The 18,612-nt window shown below is 36.5% G+C and overlaps 1 protein-coding gene across 3 annotated transcripts in view; it reads right to left on the bottom strand.

Annotated features, from left to right (window-relative positions):
* The window catches only part of LOC145270612 (carboxypeptidase D-like), a 293,674-nt gene that overhangs the window by 171,070 nt on the left and 103,992 nt on the right, over positions 1–18,612 (bottom strand). For all 3 annotated transcript variants that reach the window (XM_080126242.1, XM_080126241.1, XM_080126243.1), the window contains one exon: positions 2,253–2,422. In XM_080126242.1, coding sequence (XP_079982368.1) covers positions 2,253–2,422 — 170 coding nt within the window. The remainder of the gene's footprint in view (positions 1–2,252; positions 2,423–18,612) is intronic.

Genomic DNA, 18,612 nt, shown 5'->3' with positions numbered 1-18,612 from the left:
ACTATAGTAAATTCGAGAGCGAGTTGATGCAGTGATTGCAGGTGATTAAATAACTTACTAACTAGATGGTTGTCTAACGAATGATAAAAAAAATTTTTTGTATAGTTTTAAAGGTTGAAAACTTCAAAGACTATATATATATATATATATATATATATATATATATATATATATATATATAGTATTGGAATATATAACCGAATAATTATTTTTATAAGAAAACGATTGTCAGTGACTTTTGAAGTGATTCAGTAGATGTATCAGAAATTTGGAGGAATTTTTGACACCCCTAACAGAAAACTGCGAATAAAATATAAAAAAACTCGTAATTTCTCTTTTTAAATTGGGTTGTTTATTTTCTGTATGGAATATACTCCCAAAATAAACTATTAAAGTTGTTTAAAAAATAATAGAAATATTATTTTTTATTTTTTAAAATACAGTGTTTACAAAATGTTTACAAAATGCCGGCGTGCCTTCATGCAGCCATTTTTTTTTACCTAATAAAATCAATAGAATTTTACAGTTTTGTAGCTAAAAAATATGAACGTAAAAAAAAAGAAAAAAAAAAGAAACATTTAAAGAAATATACCGTTTCAGTAGAAGCATTAGTGAAGTTCTGTTCATGGCATAGTGGATAAAGTACTTGGTAAAATTCAGTTGTAAATTTACACTCTTCTGGAGGTTGAAGGTTTAATTAATATTTAACGAAAAATATTTAATTAATATTAATTTTACGAGTTAAATATTTTTCAATTTTTAAACTTTAAAAATCTATAAAAAAATTTCTATTTAAAAATCTATCAAATTTTTTTTCAGGGTCAGTGTGAAATTTTATGCTCTTTCCAATAGACCAAATATAATATTTTAGAGAAACTTTTTTTTTCAAATTCACCCCTCCCCATTTTGAAATGTCTATTAAAATTTTAATAATTAATTTATATGCCAAACTTTTAGAAATCACAAATTGAAGATCAATAAAGAAAATATTCTCATTTAAAACAACAAAAAAAAAGAATAGTTTTTTTGGAAATTTACCTGTAAAGTCCAAAGTGTAAAACCTTGATTTTTTTTTAATGAAAGCTCATGTTATGCTTACATCGTCAAGTAAATACCAGATGCTGACGGTAAATATTTCTATTTCATTGAATGTTTCCTTTTTTTTAGATATCTAAGAAAAAAAAAATTTAGTCGATAAAGAACTATTAAAATATATCAATCAAAAACTTGTGTATTTTATTAAAAGAATTAAAAAAAAACAAAAAAAAAACAAAGCGGATTTTTTGTTCTAGGGGAAAAATGAGACAATCCTCCCCGACTTCATCTCCTCCTATTTATTCGCATAGGGAGGGTGTAAGGGGGGGTGTTACTTTGTGTTATGACCCATTCTTATTGTGGGAAGTTGAGACGCCTTGAGATTATCAAAATGCTCAATATCCTAGATAGAGCAAATGTGTTTAAGCGCAGCGTGTCCTGGAAGAAATAATTACTTGGTCTTTTGTTATTGTGTTGTGGTATATGTTTCCTCAATGAAAAATGACCAATACCCGGGCAACGCCGGATAGCTCTGCTAGTAAAATATAAATAATCATTCAAATTTATTGTTTGGACAGTCATTATTGGAAATACATAAAAAAAACTGTTTTTCTGAAATTTCATTGTCTCTTGCTGATATGCGCTCTTCAAAATGAAACAAAAATGTTCTTTTGTAACAGCAATACACAAGTGCCTCCAAATTAAATAACTAGTGTTGGGACGATTAATCGGAATCAGAATCGGGAATCAGAAAAATCGAGACGTTTGAGGGTATCGGAATCGAAACAATTGGTGCCTATTTTCCGATGCCAAAAACGATTCTTTTAATTGTCTTTTTTATTTGATTTTATTTAAAGCAAAATCTTCCATTGCTGCTAATAATGATAAAATAATAAATATTTATTGATTTTAAAAACCAGTAAAGCTAAAATCGATAGATCATCACCCACAAGTGTAATTTGCCGTTTATGAAAATGTCTGCATATTTAACATGTGTCTTTACGAAAATCAGGGAAAGTAAAAACTTTATAGTTAAACATTTAGAGATTTATGAAGAACCGGAATCGGTAATTGTATCAGAATCATGAATTTAGCATGAAATTGAAAATTGTATCGGAATCGGGAAAAATATTGGAATCGTCCCATCACTATAAATAACGTTCGTTTTTCGAAATTTTCCAAATAAAAAGAGATATTTTGTTTCCTGTTCCACTTACCCTTCAGCAGTAAAAGTAAGATCATAAGTGCCCGGAACCAATAAGCGCCAAAAGTCACCAAATTGTGACGTCTTTATGTCGTGATCGATTCCATGAACATGAACGGTGGCATTTGGAATTCCGACTGTGCTATCTCCTTCTCTGACAAATCCAGAAATTCCAATGTGAACCTACAAATAAATATATATATATATATACACATTATATTCCTGACAATGTCGTCTGATTAGATGGTTTTTAATTAGCCAAGCGTTTTTGCCATATGCCAGCTATTTACACAAACTGCCGCTATATACCAAGCACATTAACAAAAAAAAAAAAAAACAACAAAAAAAAACAAACAATAAAAAACGGGTCGTTAAATGCAGTAGTATCAAACTAAGTTGTACAAATATATCATTTATCTACTACAGATAAAACATATATGCTATAATAAATCTGTATTCCTGTCTGTTTGTTCATAATATACATCATAGCAGTTTTGTGGACATGGTAGTTGACGGCATGCATGTTGCATGTACAGTAATCAATGGGATAATATTGTAATAATCGCAAGTAATGGAGATTTGATAAAGTGTCTTACTTAAGGGGTGGTTTATCAGGAATTTGTTTATGTTGGACTTGAAGACATCCAAGTTGTAGTCAGGTTGGAAACAGACGAACGGAAGAGAGTTCCACAGTCGTGCAGTTTATCAGGAATTTGTTTATGTTTTTGTTTTTTTTTGTTTTTTTTACATGAGAGTCACCATTTATCAAGGCCCAAAGGCCACTCAGGGATAAAGGTTATTGCATGTACAGTAATCAATGAGATAGTATTGTAGTAATCATTAGTATTGGGGGTTTTGATAGAGTGTCTTACTTAAGGGGGCGGTTTGTCAGGAGTTTGTTTATGTTAGACTTGAAGACGTCCAAGCTGTAGTCAGGTGGGAAACAGGCAAGCGGCAGAGAGTTCCACTGGCGTGCAGTTCTAAGAAAGAAGCTTTGTTCATGGAATCCCCATTTTGATTTAGGCACAGATAAAGAGTGGGGGAAATTTTTCACAGTGGATTCAGCTAGACAGGTGTTTCTCGTGAAAGATTGGCGAGGGGTTACGAGGGATTGGAGTTCAGACGAGCACCTGCCATGGAAATAACGATAAAACAAGGATAGGCTCGCAACGTCTCTTCTATGGGAGAGAGGTTGCAAGGTAGAGAAAAGGGCTTCTCCTACTAAGCCACAAAGTCTATTTTGTACTCTGTCAAGGCAGGATAGGCTGTTTTTAGCAGCTCCTGGCTAGATGTGGCAGCAGTACTCCATCCTTGGACGTACTTGGCTTTTATACAGATAAAGTATTGCATCAGTAATGAGGTATCTTCTGGAGCAGTAGAAGGATCCCACCATTTTCCCAGCGTCCCTGGCCACAGATTTGATGTACGTGTTCCATTTCAGATCAGGAGTAAAGGTCAAGCCCAGAAGCTTATCAAAAAATGGAGCCTCCCTAAGATGAGAGCCATCCATTTCAATTGATGCCAGATGGGGATCAGAACGTTTATGATGTAAAGATAGAAGCTTTGTTTTGGATGCATTAAAAGCGACCAGCCACCTTTTCCCCATTGTACCACGCGCTCAAGATCAGAAGACTTGTTGGACTTGAAGACATTCAAGTTGTAGTCAGGTGGGAAACAGGCAAACGGAAGAGAATTCCATAGGCGTGCAGTTCTAAGAAAGAAGCTTTGTTCATGGATTTTGATTTAGGCACAGATAAAGAGTGTGGTAAAATTATTGACAGTGGTTTCAGCTAGACGAGTGCTAGATGGGTGTTTCTCGTGAAAGATTAGCGAGGGGGACCAGAGATTGGAGATCAGACGAGCACCTGCCATGGAAATAACGATAAAACAAAGACTGCCTCGCAACGTCTCTTCTGTGGGAGAGAGGTTGCAGGTAAGAGAAAAGGGCATCTCCCACTAAGCCACGAAGTCTATTTTGTACTCTGTCAAGGCAGGATAGGCTGTTTTTATTTTCATTTGTATTTAAAAGTTAAAAACTGCAAGCACTTTCTTGTCAACCTGATACCTTTGTTTAATGCAAATATTTTCCCCTGACTTTAAAACTATTAATATTTTGCTTAACCGAAATTCTTAGTTTACAATTATCTTTGTTTCTTGTAAATCTCTTTTCGTATTGTAAATATTTTAAACTGGCTTTAATTCATTCGTAAATTCATAATTTTAACCTTTTTGCTTTTCTTTTTAACTTAACTATGCAAACTAAGTACGTCCAAGGGTGGAGTACTGTTGCCACATCTGGAGAGGAGCTACTAGCAGCAGCTTATCCTGCCTTGGTAGAGTTCAAAATAGACTTTGTAGCCTCGTAGGAGATGTCCTTTTCTCGTCCCTGCAACCGCTATCTCACAGAAGAGATGTTGCGAGTTTGTCTCTGCTTTATTCTTATTTTCATGGAAAGTGCTCGACTGAGCTTCAATCTATGATCTCCCCTCGCCAAACTTTCACAAGAAACACCTGTCTAGCTGAAAACACTATCAATGATTCCCCCCACTCTTTATCTGTGCCCAAACCTAAACGTAGATTCCATGAACAAAGATTCTTTCTTAGAACTGCACGCCTATGGAACTGCCTTCTGTTTTCCTGCTTTCCAGCGGACTACAATCTGATTGTCTTCAAGTCTAACGTAAACAAGTTCTTCATGAGCCGTTGCACTTAAGTTAACAAATTTACTGAGTTTCCATTACTAATGATTACTATATTGTCCAATTTCTACTGTACACTTTTAACCCTTATTCTCGAGTGGTCTTGTTTCCTGATCACGCATGCGCAGTCGTGAAACAGTTGAAATCAGATAAAAATCCGATAACCCCACACCCCACCTAAAACTTAGCAACCCTTTTTTCCGGATTAAAACAGATTAAAACGTTTTTTACATGTCTGAATCCTGTATATAGCAAATTTCGAGTCTGTAGATCAAAAATTTGTTGGATATATAGGTTGAGAAGTGTCCTCACACATACACACATTTTCACTTTTATATATATATACTAGCAGTTCAGCCCAGCTTTGCTTGGGCCCTAGGTACTGTTCATAACTATATATATATATATATATATATATATATATATATATATATATATATATATATATTAAAAATTTTGACTCTTGTCCAGGTAACCTACATCTAAAATTTCAAGTGTTTAGACACAAAATTGTCGTAGGAGATCGGTAGAGACTGCAAAGGTCATCTCTTCCAACTTTCACTTCTTGGCAGCCAAATTTTCGCCCAAAAACTGATTAAAAAACTAGCTGCATGTCAGAATACCCTTTATGTAAAATTTAAAATGTTTAGACCCAAAATTGGCTGAATAGTTTGCTAGAGACCGCAAAGGTAAAATCTTTTGAACTTTGACCCCTTGGCAGCCAAATTTTCGGCCAAGAGCCGATTAAAAAGCTTGCCCTATGTCTGAATACACTTTATGTAAAATTTCAAATGTTTAAACCAAAAATTAGCTGAGAGGTCAAATTTTTTTAACTTAAAAACGCTCTCTCTCTCTCTCTAATGTAAAAAAGTGACTATGTTTACTGTTAACCATATTAACCAATTATTATTACAGAGAGCTCACAACTATAAAAAAAAAAAAAAAAAAAAAATTTAAACAAACAAAACATGTTGCAAATTCTTCCCCTTCCTATAAAAATTGGATTCTATTATTTTTAAGGAGCCTAGCTTGGGTGCCTGGCATTGCACGGGTGTTTGAAGATGTGTGTTGAGCAAAAAAAAAAAAAGTGGTAGTAGGCAGGCAGGCTCAAATCCGTACTGCGAAAGACGAAAAAGAAAGTGAAAAAAAATGTGCCGTCTTTGCTGTTGCATTCATCGCCAAACTGGAAGTGGCAAAGGTTTAAATTAAGGCTAGTCAATCGAAAACAGATGACTTTCGAAAATATCGGCGACAAAAGCGACCCCTCCTTGTAGAAAGGTGCCCATTTGAGGGTGACGGAATTAATGTTTTTAGCCAATTTTTTGATATTTGTTGTCCGAAAGGTCGAGCTTCAAAATGATACAGATCTCGTGAAAATGCGTCGCCTCTGTCGAAAGTTTTAGGCTGGTCGTTTTGGTTGTTTTTGTTTTACGGCATATCAACCCGTTTCAGGCTATTTAATGCCGAATCCAAAGATTTTGAAGACAATTTTTTTTAAATAGAATATATTTGTTATTTGTTGTTTTTAAGTCGGTTTCTATTCAACCCATAGTTGGGACCCTAACAGGTACTACCACTCCGGGTCAGAGTGAACCTGGGAGCAATGGCAATTAAAGGGTTGCTCCACACTCCCTAAAACCCGCAAGCTGGGGCCTCACCACTGGATATAGTTTAAGGTCATATACAGGACCAAAAGTTTTAGGCAGACATACAAACAAACAAACATACATACATACATTTAAACAGACAGGTGAGATTTATCTGATAGATTCCCCTCTATTAAAAAAATAAATAAGGTAAACAGAGGTTTTTATTTCTTTTTTTTTTTCTTTTTTTACACGGTGGTCACCACTTATCAAGGCCCGGAAGCCACTCAGGGATAAGGGTTATTGCAAGTACAGTACGTTAGTGTGGAGATTTGATGAAGTGTTTACTTAAGGGGGCGGTTCATTAGGAATTTGTTAACGTTGGACTTGAAGACATCCAAGTTGTAGTCAGGTGGGAAGCAGGCAGACGGAACAGAGTTCCACAGGCGTGCAGTTCTGTGGAGTAATAGTAAATACGGTAATACAATTTAGCCAAAACAAAAAATAGGAGAAATCTTTATAGACTGAGACAGGTAAATGCATGTTATGAGTGGGGAAGAATGAGTACCGCGTAAACCATTTATTAGCAATACGAGAATCACTTTTCTTAGAATTTTCTTTTTCATGATTCCATGTTGATCAATCATGATTGGGTGCTGTCAGACCGTAACTGACTATACACATTAAGTGGTCACAAGATGACAAGTACAGAATGTGAGCAGGGGAATGGCTATTATACAATGCAACAACGTGTAAACATCTCCACTGGACGGTCTATAAAAAGTTGAATACCAAACGCAGCACCAAGTACTGGGAACATCTATATATATATAAAAAGCGAAAATGTATGTATGTCTGTTCGCTTTTTGTGTATGTCTGCAAAAGCTTTTTTCGTCGGCCTTCTCGCTCAGCTTGCTTCTTCTTAAAACTTTTTATATCACGTCTAAATGATAATATCTACGACTTAAGAATTGGGGTCGCGTGTGTATTTAATTTGCCCGACTTTCACGCACTATTTTTTCCAGATATTTCAATCGCCGCGTGTTTCTTTTGCTTTTTAGTATAGAACAAGCGAAAACTGGCTTGCAGTCGCGTCATGTTTCAAGGTCAAACATTACGCGACTTAAGTTTCTCGCACCTGTCAATTTCATTTTATAAATGTTAAATTAAGATGCTTTTCATTCCTCTTCTCTCGTGGCCCAGGGTTTTTTTCCATTTCGTTTCCACCTCCACGTCAAAAGTTCGGGGTTCAAGCCCACTTTCCTATTAAAACTTTTTTTTTTCTTTTACACCTCCAAACACCCAACCAACGTTTTTTTTTTTTAAAACAGGGTTGTTTTGATCACACCCATCCCCAACACACACACACCTACAAACACCCGGGCCACGCCGGGTACCCCTGCTAGTCTATATATATAAAAGCGAAAATGTGTGCATATGTATGTTCGCTTTCTGTATTTTGTTTTTCCATTATAATTTATAATTGTTTTTAGATGTTCCAGACTCAGTGTGCTCAATATTGTGTATCGCCATGAATATATAGTTCTATAATTGTATCATTTGGATTGTTCAGACTACTGTTCTCATCTTCATTGTTATTTTCACTGTGACCCAACCATCTGTGATGGTCGAAAATACATCAGTGTTACATGATAAGGGCTGTCCCCTTTTCATGTAAGTATAAAAATGGAGAATTTAGTTTAAAATGAAAATGAAATAGAATAGACGAAATTCGAACCTCGTAATCTAGGTATAGAAATAGATTATGTGTGAGAATTTAAAAATGTAAAACAAACATTTGTTTAGAATATAGATAAATATTTCAAGGAAAGAATGTGAACTGTCAAGTTTGTTATGAAATTTTAAATTGAAAGAATGCAGCTTATAAGATAATGTTTTTAACATATTGGATAAATAGGTTACTGAGAAATAGGAAAAGTTTTGGACACGTATGTCCAGGACATGTGAAAGAATGCACATGTTTTAACATGTGTATGACGTCAGGGAAAATAGAAAGTTCTAGGAATAGAGAAAAAACTTTAGAGTTAGTCAGTCAGTGAAGAAACTCGGAGGGAGTCAGACGTCTAGGAGCGAGACGTCACTTCAAGGAAAAATGTGAGACTTTGAATTCTTGGTGATGGAACAGGGCCGTGTGATGAAATAAACCATTATGTGTTTTGTAAAGCTCGTCTTGTCTGTGATTCTTACAGAAAGGTAAAGTCCAATTGTATTATATATTTGTGTTATATGTCTTTACATACACGTCTCAACATCATAATGTCCGAACTGTCTGAACACTATCCCTTCACTCCAAGAGCTTCTCCTTCTCTTCCATTCTACACGTCCAAGGAACGTTTAATATATAAGAATCTCTCCTAACATGAACAATCTCTTTAGAACTCTTACAACATCAATCTCTCTCTCTGAGTCTTACAACATTGGAAAAATGGTGGGATCTTTCTATCGATCCGGTAAATATCTCACTGCTGATGCTATTCTCTATCTATATAAGAGCCAGGTACGTCCAAGGATGGAATACTGTTGCCACATCTGGGCAGGAGCTGCTAGAAAGGACTTGTCCTGCCTTGATAGAGTTCAAAATAGTCTTTGTAGCCTCGTAGATATCCTTTTCTCTTCCCTGCAACCTCTATCTCACAGAAGAGATGTTGCGAGTTTGTCTCTGATGTATCGTTATTTTCATGGAAAGTGTTCGACTGAGCTTCAATCTATGGTCCCCCCTCGCCAAACTTTCACAAGAAACACTCGTCTAGCTGTAAACACTATCAATAATTCCCCCCCACTCTTTATCTGTGCCTAAACCTAAACATAGATTCCATGAACAAAGCTTCTTTCTTAGAACTGCACGCCTGTGGTATTGTCTTCCGTTTTCCTGCTTTCCGGCTGACTACAATGTGGTTGTCTTCAAGTCTAACGTAAACAAATTCTTGATTAGCCATTCCATATAAGTTATCAAATTTACCAAATTTTCATTACTAATGATTACTATATTGTCCAATTTCTACTGTACACTCTTTAACCCTTATCCTCGAGTGACCTCTGGGCCTTGATAATGTGGTGATGCCTGTGTAAAAAACAAAAACATCCCTCACTGTAATAAGACTGTTTCTAAGCATCTCTCTCTAAGACTCTCTTTTAATGAAACGAATATGCAACAATCAGTAACGGTTGAATTAGAACTGAATTTGAACTTTATATTGTGTCAACAATCCTGGGCAACACCCAGTTGTCTTGTTGATCCAAATTGTTTGGTTGGTGACGCAAACCACAAGAAGGAAAAATAACTGTGGCTGAATGAAGGGGATTGATAATAATATTTAATCATAATATTATTTATTGAAGGAAACCATTGCATGGTATCGAACAGTAGGTACCATTGTTTTGTCTTGGATATGACCCTGGATTCAAGGTTTCAGGGTTTTTCCTGTGTGGGAAAATTATAATTGAAAATTAAATTTATGTTGGATAATTATTTAATTAATATGCACAAGTGATTTTGCCAATTTAGTCAATCAGGGCGAATCCAATTTTCACATTATGGAGATGGATTGGCTGAAATAAAAAAATCTAGATCTCTCCAACCCACACCATCATCTTCCTATAAGAAGGTGCGTGGAGTGTGTTTTAGCAGTCCAGATGGGAACTGAAGTTTCAAGAATTGAGTCTAGACGCCCCTCCACCCATGCTACACCCCCCACTCACTGACTGCAGGATAGAGAGAGGGAAAGAGAGACAGTCAGTCGTCAAAAATGGTTGTTTTTGAATAGCTGTCTACGCATGGTGTGTTTTGAAAAAAAAAGAAGAAATCGCATATATTTTTTTCTTTTCCTTTCTTCATATCTGTAAAAATAACTATTGTAGCCAGAATGTATTTAATAATTAATCTATATAAAAGAAATAAAGACTTACGATTGGAATTAATTTCTTTCAGGAGACAGCAAGCAGAAAAAGAAAGGCGGCCAACCCAACGCCGTAGACCATAGCCCGTGACACGTGTATTTCTCTGGAGACTTTGAGTCGCTTACTTTGTTTTCTTTTTGTATGCTTTTATTTATTTTATATTTTTTCTTTTTCCTTTGGACCACTGACGAAGCCAGGGACACAGAAATCATGCAACAAACCTGCCATCATATAAGCGACCGAGACCACACTATTGAGCTTTCTTAGGTGTTCTGAAACTGGAACCACCTAAGTCTACACTTATGTACCAGTGAACACAATTCTGTCTTCTCCATGTTATTTTGGTCTTGTTTGACCAGGATATAAACTTTGACTGGGATAAGACTGGGGTTTTCACTGTGTTATATCACAATTTTTCAGCCAATGTAATCTCCGACCTTCTTCCTGTGAATCCTAACAATGGCTCGTACTGATGAATGGTGTAAATAACGTTTTTGTTTTTTTTTCAACGAATCATTGTGGCTAGAATTCAAAATTTATGAAGTGTTTATTAAATGGAAAGAGTGTCGAGTCGTTTCAATTTTCATATTAATTTGAGTCCGAACTTATTTGATATAATGTTTGAATTTTTTTTTTTAGACTATTTGAATTGAGATGAGAGAGAGAACAAGGAGAGGAAGAAAAATGACAGAAAGAAAGGAAAGAAAAAAGCGAGAGAGAGAGAGTGAGAAAACGAGAGAAACAAGAGGGGGTAGCGAGAAACGAGGGAGAGCGAGAGCGAGAGAAACTAGAGAGAGAGAGAGAGAGAGAGAGAGAGAGAGAGAGAGAGAAAGAGAAACGAGGAAAAGAGAGAGAGAGAAAGAGAAACGAGGAAAAGAGAGAGAGAAAGAGAAACGAGGAAAAGAGAGAGAGAAAGAGAAACGAGGAAGAGAGAGAGAGAGAGAGAAACGAGGAAGAGGGACAGAGAGAGAGAGAAACGAGAGAGAGAGAGAAACGAGGGAGAGAGAAAATTAGCGAGAAACGAGAAAAACAAGTGAGAGAGAGAGAGAAACGAGGGAGAGAGAGAGAGAAACGAGGGAGAGAGAGGAAAATTAGCGAGAAACGAGAAAAACAAGTGAGAGAGAGAGAGAGAGAGAGAGAGAGAAACGAGGGAGAGAGAGAGAGAAACGAGGGAGAGAGAGGAACGAGTGAGAGAGAGAGAGAGAGAGAGAACAGAGGGAGAGAGAGAAAGAGAAACGATAGAGAGAGAGAGAGAGAGAGAGAGAGAGAGAGCGAAAAACAAGAGAAAAACGACAGAGAAAAATTAGCGATATATATATATATATATATATATATATATATATATATATATATATATATAGAGAGAGAGAGAGAGAGAGAGAGAGAGAAACAGAAGATTTTTTTAATAAAATTTTTTAAAAAATAATAAAACCCAAAAGAGTGAAAAGGGATGGAGAGGGAGATACAGCAATCAGAGAGAAACGAGAGAAAGAGGAAAAAAAAAGGGAAACGAGCGAGCGAGCGAGCGAGCGAGAGAGAGAGAGAGAGAGAGAGAGAGAGAGAGAGAGAGAGAGAGAGAGAGAGAGAGAGAGAGAGACGGAAGATTTTTTTTTAAATAAAAATTTAAAAGATAATAAAACTCGAAAATGTGAAAAGCGATGGAGAGGGTGATATAGCAATCAGAGAGATTTTATCATTTATTTTTTAAAATATTTAACTGGCTTTGCAAACTCACTCTCACCTGATTCAAACAAACACGAGGTCAATGGGTAAACGAATCAGGTCACATTTTTTTGTGCTAAGTTATAAACTAAGGATAATCAAATAAAACTTTACAAAGTTTTTTTTTTTTTAATCTATAAATATGGACTCGTTTTAAATGACAATTTTTTTTTTTTCAAAAGAAGCGGTGACCGAGAATAATAAAAAAATCATCTTTTATGCATATTTGACGTAGAAATATATGCATACTTAGAACGCAAACATGTAAACCAAATGTCTATTATATAACTCTCAGCAGTCTGTGTATGTCCTAGTTTGTTTGTGTGTTTGTATATCCGCTAAAAACTTGTCATCAGCATCGACGCGGCACGAACGTGGTACCGTTAGATAGAGCGATCTCTCGAACACATAATATCCGAAAATTAGAAAATTATTCAATGTAGAAGTGTTGTTTTGTTTCAAGACGCGGGGGGGTGGGGGTAAAAAATTTTGGTTTTGACGCTGTTTGTTAATTGCACATGCGCGAACGGTCGTTTTGTACTTTCGTTTTAAAAAGATCAATTTGCAAGGTCATAACATCTGTGTCCTTGTGGTCTGATCGATAACGTGTTCACTTACAAACTTAACTGTTGCAAGTTCGCGTTCACCATGCGGCATTATTTACTTATTTATTTTCCCTTACAAAATTTTGCTTCTGGCTAATGGAACCTAAGTCCCATTTTTAACTATTTTACAGCCGGGCAACGCCGGGCACCCCTCCCTGCTAGTTTTATATGAATAACAAAAACCAATCGAACTGTCATCCAAACTTCAGACTCTGTCCTATCAACGAAATGTTGCATCCCTCTGCCTGTTGTACAAGTACTTTAACGGTAAATGTTCTGACGAACTGCAAGCACTTGTACCCCCTCTACGTAAATACCGAAAAACCCGACAAACAGTAAAATCCCACCCCTTCACAGTAGAGATCCCTAGATGTAAGAGAGCCTTCTACTCCAGTAGTTTCTTCCCCAGAACCGCTAGACTTTGGAATTCCCTTCCAGGTTCCTGCTTCCCCAACTGTACTGACATGCAGAAGCTCTAATGTAACATGAACCGACATCTTGCTGCCCAACTCCCCAACTAGTACCTCTGTAGCCTGTATCCCTAATAGTAGCCCCCTACATCAAAGTGGCAATGTGCCTTGTTTGGGGTGAAAATGTAATAAAAAAAATCAAAAAAATCAGAACACCATCATCATCATCATCATTGGTTGTACATGCTGTAATGGGTCGGACGGCTTTTACAAATTGACTTCCAAACTAACCTTCCTATTTAGCCCCCCCCCATTTTTACTAAAATCTACCCTTATCACAGCCTCTAATGTTTTCCTCGTCCAAACGACCCTACTACCCCAACTGTTCTACATCTAAGCAAGCACTCATCTATTCTTTCAATGTGACCAAACTAACCAAGTCTCCAGTTTTACTTACACAGGTCTCAATTCTAGCTGATGGTACCAGGATACTTTTTTTTTTTTTTAAACTTTTGAAATCACGACTCTATAATAATATATTCGAAATCTGAACAAATTGAAAATTGAATTTAATCGTTACTTCCATGGCAAGTGCTCGTCTGAGCTCCAATCTCTGGTCCCCCCTCGCCAATCTTTCTCAAAAAACACCCGTCTAGCTGAAACCACTGTCAATAACTTTCCCCACTCTTTAACTGTGCCTAAATCAAAACGTAGATTCCATGAACAAAGTTTCTTTCTTAGAACTGGACGCCTGTGGAACTCTCTTCTGTTTGCCTGCTTCTCAGCTGACTACAACTTGGTTGTCTTCAAGTCCAACATAAACAAATTCTTGATGAACCGCCCCCCCCCCCGTAAGTAATCCAATCTACCAAATTTCCATTAATAACGACTACTACGATATTATACTATTGATTACTGTACACTCAATAACCGGCCTCAGGGCCTTGATAAATGGTGGCTCCTATGTAAAAAAACAAAAACAAAAGCGTATTTTACGACCAAGCAAAGCTGGGCGCCCCCTTCTCTCCACTAGTATCATAAAAAATTGAGTTGCTTTCAACTTCTTCTCCATAAACTGAACGTGTGATAACTAGGGTCATGACAACAGCATATTCTTTTCATTGTTTTGGCTCTCGAGTATATATCCGACACAGTTAGACACAGTTAATCAACCGAGAACCACATCACTCTATAGAAAAGCATATAAGATATCAACACGGATACACACACGAGAGTCAAAACAATGAAAAGAATATGCTGTCATCCTAGCCCTAGTGATTATCTTATCTTGCCTTATATATATATATATATATATATATATACTAGCGGGGGTACCTGGCGTTGCCTGGGTGTTTGTAGGTGTAAAAAAAAAGTTTTGGCAGGTAGTTTGGAACCCGAACCCTTGAGGTTAAGAGGCTGAGGATTTGCCGCCACACTACAATGGCAGGTGCGCGTTTAATGGGGTCAAACGTGACGCAACAGGGAATGAAAGCGTCGATTGTAATTCCACACATAATGTTAAGTGCGGTATAGTTGTTTTCTTTTTTGTTTTTTTTACCCAACTTTGGACATGCTCCCCTAATAAAGGGGGAGCGTGTCGAAATGAAAACAATTGTCTGACGTGACGGTGAAAACTGACAGTGACGAAACGCTTGTGCCGTGGAACTGCTGATACGGAAATCAGTTTCGCTTTTTTTATACTGTAAAGCGAAACAAAGACGCGGCGATCGAAAAAAAAAATGTCAAAAATAGCGCGTAAAAGTCAGGCAAATTAAAAATAGACGTGATCCCCGTTCTCAACTAGTAGATGTTATGATTTAGACAGTATATAAAAAGTTTTAAGAAGGAGTGACCCGACTGAGTGCCCCCTGGAAAAAAGCCTTTTGTGGACATACACAAAAAATGCACACACACACATTTTCGCTTTTATATATATAGACTAGCAAGGGGTACCCGGCGTTGCTCAGGTGTTTGGAGGTGTGTGTGGAAACTCCGGGGGTCAGGGAGTTAAAAAAAATATGTTTTGGTAGGTAAGTATGAGGATCGAACCCGAACCGTTGAGGCAAAGTTGTTAATTAAATTGTGAAAAAAAAAAAATGTGCGACGTTAACCATTGCCCCACCGCAAGATGCTAACAGAAACACGTTTGAATTCATTTAATTACTTGGATTTGGCAGGTGCCCGTTTTAATGAGTTAATGAGGTCAAGTTTGACTGTGGGATTTTTATTTTCCCAAGATGTTATGGGAAAAAGACTAACCCACATGCGGCAAGCGACACATGTTGAATATTTATCTTCCCGAAATCGAGCAAATTAAATAGACAGGCGAGTTTCGTTGTTAACTCTGAGATATTACGATTTATATGTGATATAAAAAGTTTTTAAAAGTTGTGAACAGACCGACCGCTTCTCTGAAAAAAACCTTTTGTAGACATACAGAAAAAGCGAACACACATACATACATTTTCGCTTTTATATTTATAGATAGATAAGATATAATGTGTCTATGTGACTGTGGCTATGTGCGTCTTGCTCTGATGTGTGTGTGGGTGTTCTAATGGCTTTACTGCTTATGCTTGAATTTAAGTTTAAAATGCACGAGTCAAGTATCATGGTTCAACGGTGCGTAAGAGGCAAATATGTCCCAAGATGGAGTACGGTTGCTACATGTGGGGAGGTTCCATTCATAGCCCACTTTCTTGCCTTTATAGAGCACAAAACTAACTTTGAAATCTAGTGAGGGGTGTTCGCTTCTCTTCCTTCTTACATTCTCTTCCTGACAAAAAAAGAGGTTTCTAGTCTTTCTCTAATCTAGAACTACAGGGTGAAACTGATAGAATTGTTGCCATAGAAAAGACAACTTGATTCCATTTCCGCTTCATTAAAACTGGTTTTCCTTTTTTGATGCAGACTATATACTAGTTAGCCAGTTGCATACAAATCCCAAGAACAATAGAAGCCTTCTATCATATCTGGAAGTGAGACAATATTCAACAAGCAGGATTGGAGATGCGCCACTGTACAACTCATGCTCTTAATTTATTTTTATTTCGGACTATTATTCTCATCTTTATTAGTTGTTGTTTTTCATCTTTTATTGGTTTGTTTTATTCACAACGTTTCGGCCAACTATTCCTCTGGCCTTCGACAACTAATAAAGATGAGAATAATAGTCCGAAATAAAAATAAATTAATATATATAATGCTCATCTCAAAAATGAATTCCAATTAAGGAATAATATATATATACCAATCGGAAGATCAGATAAGAAATAAACGTAGATTTATAAGATCAAAGAATCCAACCTTGATCGCTCTTCAGGGCCCGTGGCGCAGTTGATAGAGACGTTGAATCTCTACAGTTCCAGATGAACATTGTCTGAAGATAGCGGTTTCAATCCCACCCAAAGCGTGCCAGAGGTTTACTTGGCCAAAATGTGGTGAGACGACAACAACTATGGATGGCAGTGATGGCTGAGAATGCAGTTAGGAGATTCGAAGTTCCTATCCATCGCGGTTACCACCTGACGAAGGCCAGAGGAATAGTTGGCCGAAACGTTGTGAATAAACAAACCAATAAAAGATGAAAAACAACAACTAATAAAGATGAGAATAATAGTCCGAAATAAAAATAAATTAATATATAATGCTCATCTCAAAAATGAATTCCAATTAAGGAATAATATATATATATATACCAATCGGTACGGACCCGACTATGGAAGATCAGATAATAAATAAACGTGGATTTATAAGATCAAAGAATCCAACCTTGATCGCCCTTACTTGACCAAAACCTGTTGAGACGACAACAACTACCGATGGCAGTGATTGCTGAGAATGCAGTAAGGAGATTTGAAGTTCCTAAAAATAAATTAATATATATAATGCTCATCTCAAAAATGAATTCCGATTAATAATTACAAGGGAAGTACATCTTTTCTGGTAATAATAAAAATAGTGCTTAATTTATTTATTGCGGACTATTATTCTCATATGTATTAGTTGTTGTTTCATGACGTTTTGGCAAATTATTCCTCTGGCCAATTAAACCTCTGGCACGCTTTGGGTGGGATTGAAACCGCTATCTTCAGACAATGTTCATCTGGAACTGTAGATTCAACATCTCTATCAACTACGTCAAAATGTTGTGAGACGACAACAACTACGGATGGCAGTGATGGCTGAGAATGCAGTTAAGAGATTCGAAGTTCCTATCCGTCGCCGTTACCACCTGACGAAGGCCAGAGGAATAGTCGGCCGAAACGTTGTGAATAAACAAAACCAATAAAAGATGAAAAACAACAACTAACAAAGATGAGAATAATAGTCCGAAATAAAAATAAATTAAAATATATAATGCTCATCTCAAAAATGAATTCCAATTAAGGAATAATATATATACCACTCTTATCACTTCGAAACATTTGTCTTTGAGAGCAGAGGTCATGAAAACAACAACCAATAAAGATGAAAACAACCAATAAAGATGAAAACAACTAATAAAGATGAGAATAATAGTCCGAAATAAAAAATAAATTAATATATATAATGCTCATCTCAAAAATGAATTCCAATTAAGGAATAATATATATACCACTCTAATCACTTCGAAACAAAGCCGGCCAGAGGTTTACTTGGCCAAAACAGGGTGAGACGACAACAACTAATAAAGACGAGAATAATAGTCCGAAATAAAAATAAATTAATATGGATGTTCGTGATGTCACCATTTGTTAAAGGAACCAAGATTGGTGCCAATAAACTGTACAATGATTATTTTTTATTTTACATAGGAGTCACCAATTATGAAGCCTGAAGAATCCTAGTGTGGATGAAATGCGGAATATTCTGTGTAGCTTAACTGTCATATATATTTTATAAATTACTACATATATATATATATATATATATATGTATATATATATATATATATATATATGTATAGCTATATTAGGGGCGGAGTTGGGACTAGTGCCACTCGTGCCTGGCACAACCAATAACTCGGTCAATGTTATTCAAAATGAATTAAAAAATACATCGTTTGAGAAATTATCAAAGATGGGCGCCCAACTCCTTTGTTGGTGAATAAGGTTAGAACTCGTTCGTTCCAATCCAAATGGTTTAATGACATTGACTGGTTATGTGTGAGTATCTCATGCTCTCTACCGCTGGCAGACCCTGGGTGTGGCAACAAGACTATGCGCTGGCCCACAAGTCCGAAGACATCCGGTCTTGGCTTCAGAAGGAGTGCTACGACTTTGTAGTCTTCTCTCATTGCCCTGCCATTGTGTTCTCCCAACCTGAGCCCACTGGACTACTTTGTTTTGTTGTTTGGTCATATGTCGAGAACTTCACCAATATGATTTCCGACAACACCAAAGCACACCTGATCGCTGCTATCGGCCGAGTATTCGCTGAGCTCCTGCCTGA

The sequence above is a fragment of the Euprymna scolopes genome, chromosome 46 (genome assembly GCF_053919585.1).
Source record: "Euprymna scolopes isolate OS-2025 chromosome 46, ASM5391958v1, whole genome shotgun sequence".
Lineage (NCBI taxonomy): Eukaryota > Metazoa > Mollusca > Cephalopoda > Sepiida > Sepiolidae > Euprymna > Euprymna scolopes.
This window is presented reverse-complemented; position numbering and strand designations above follow the sequence as displayed.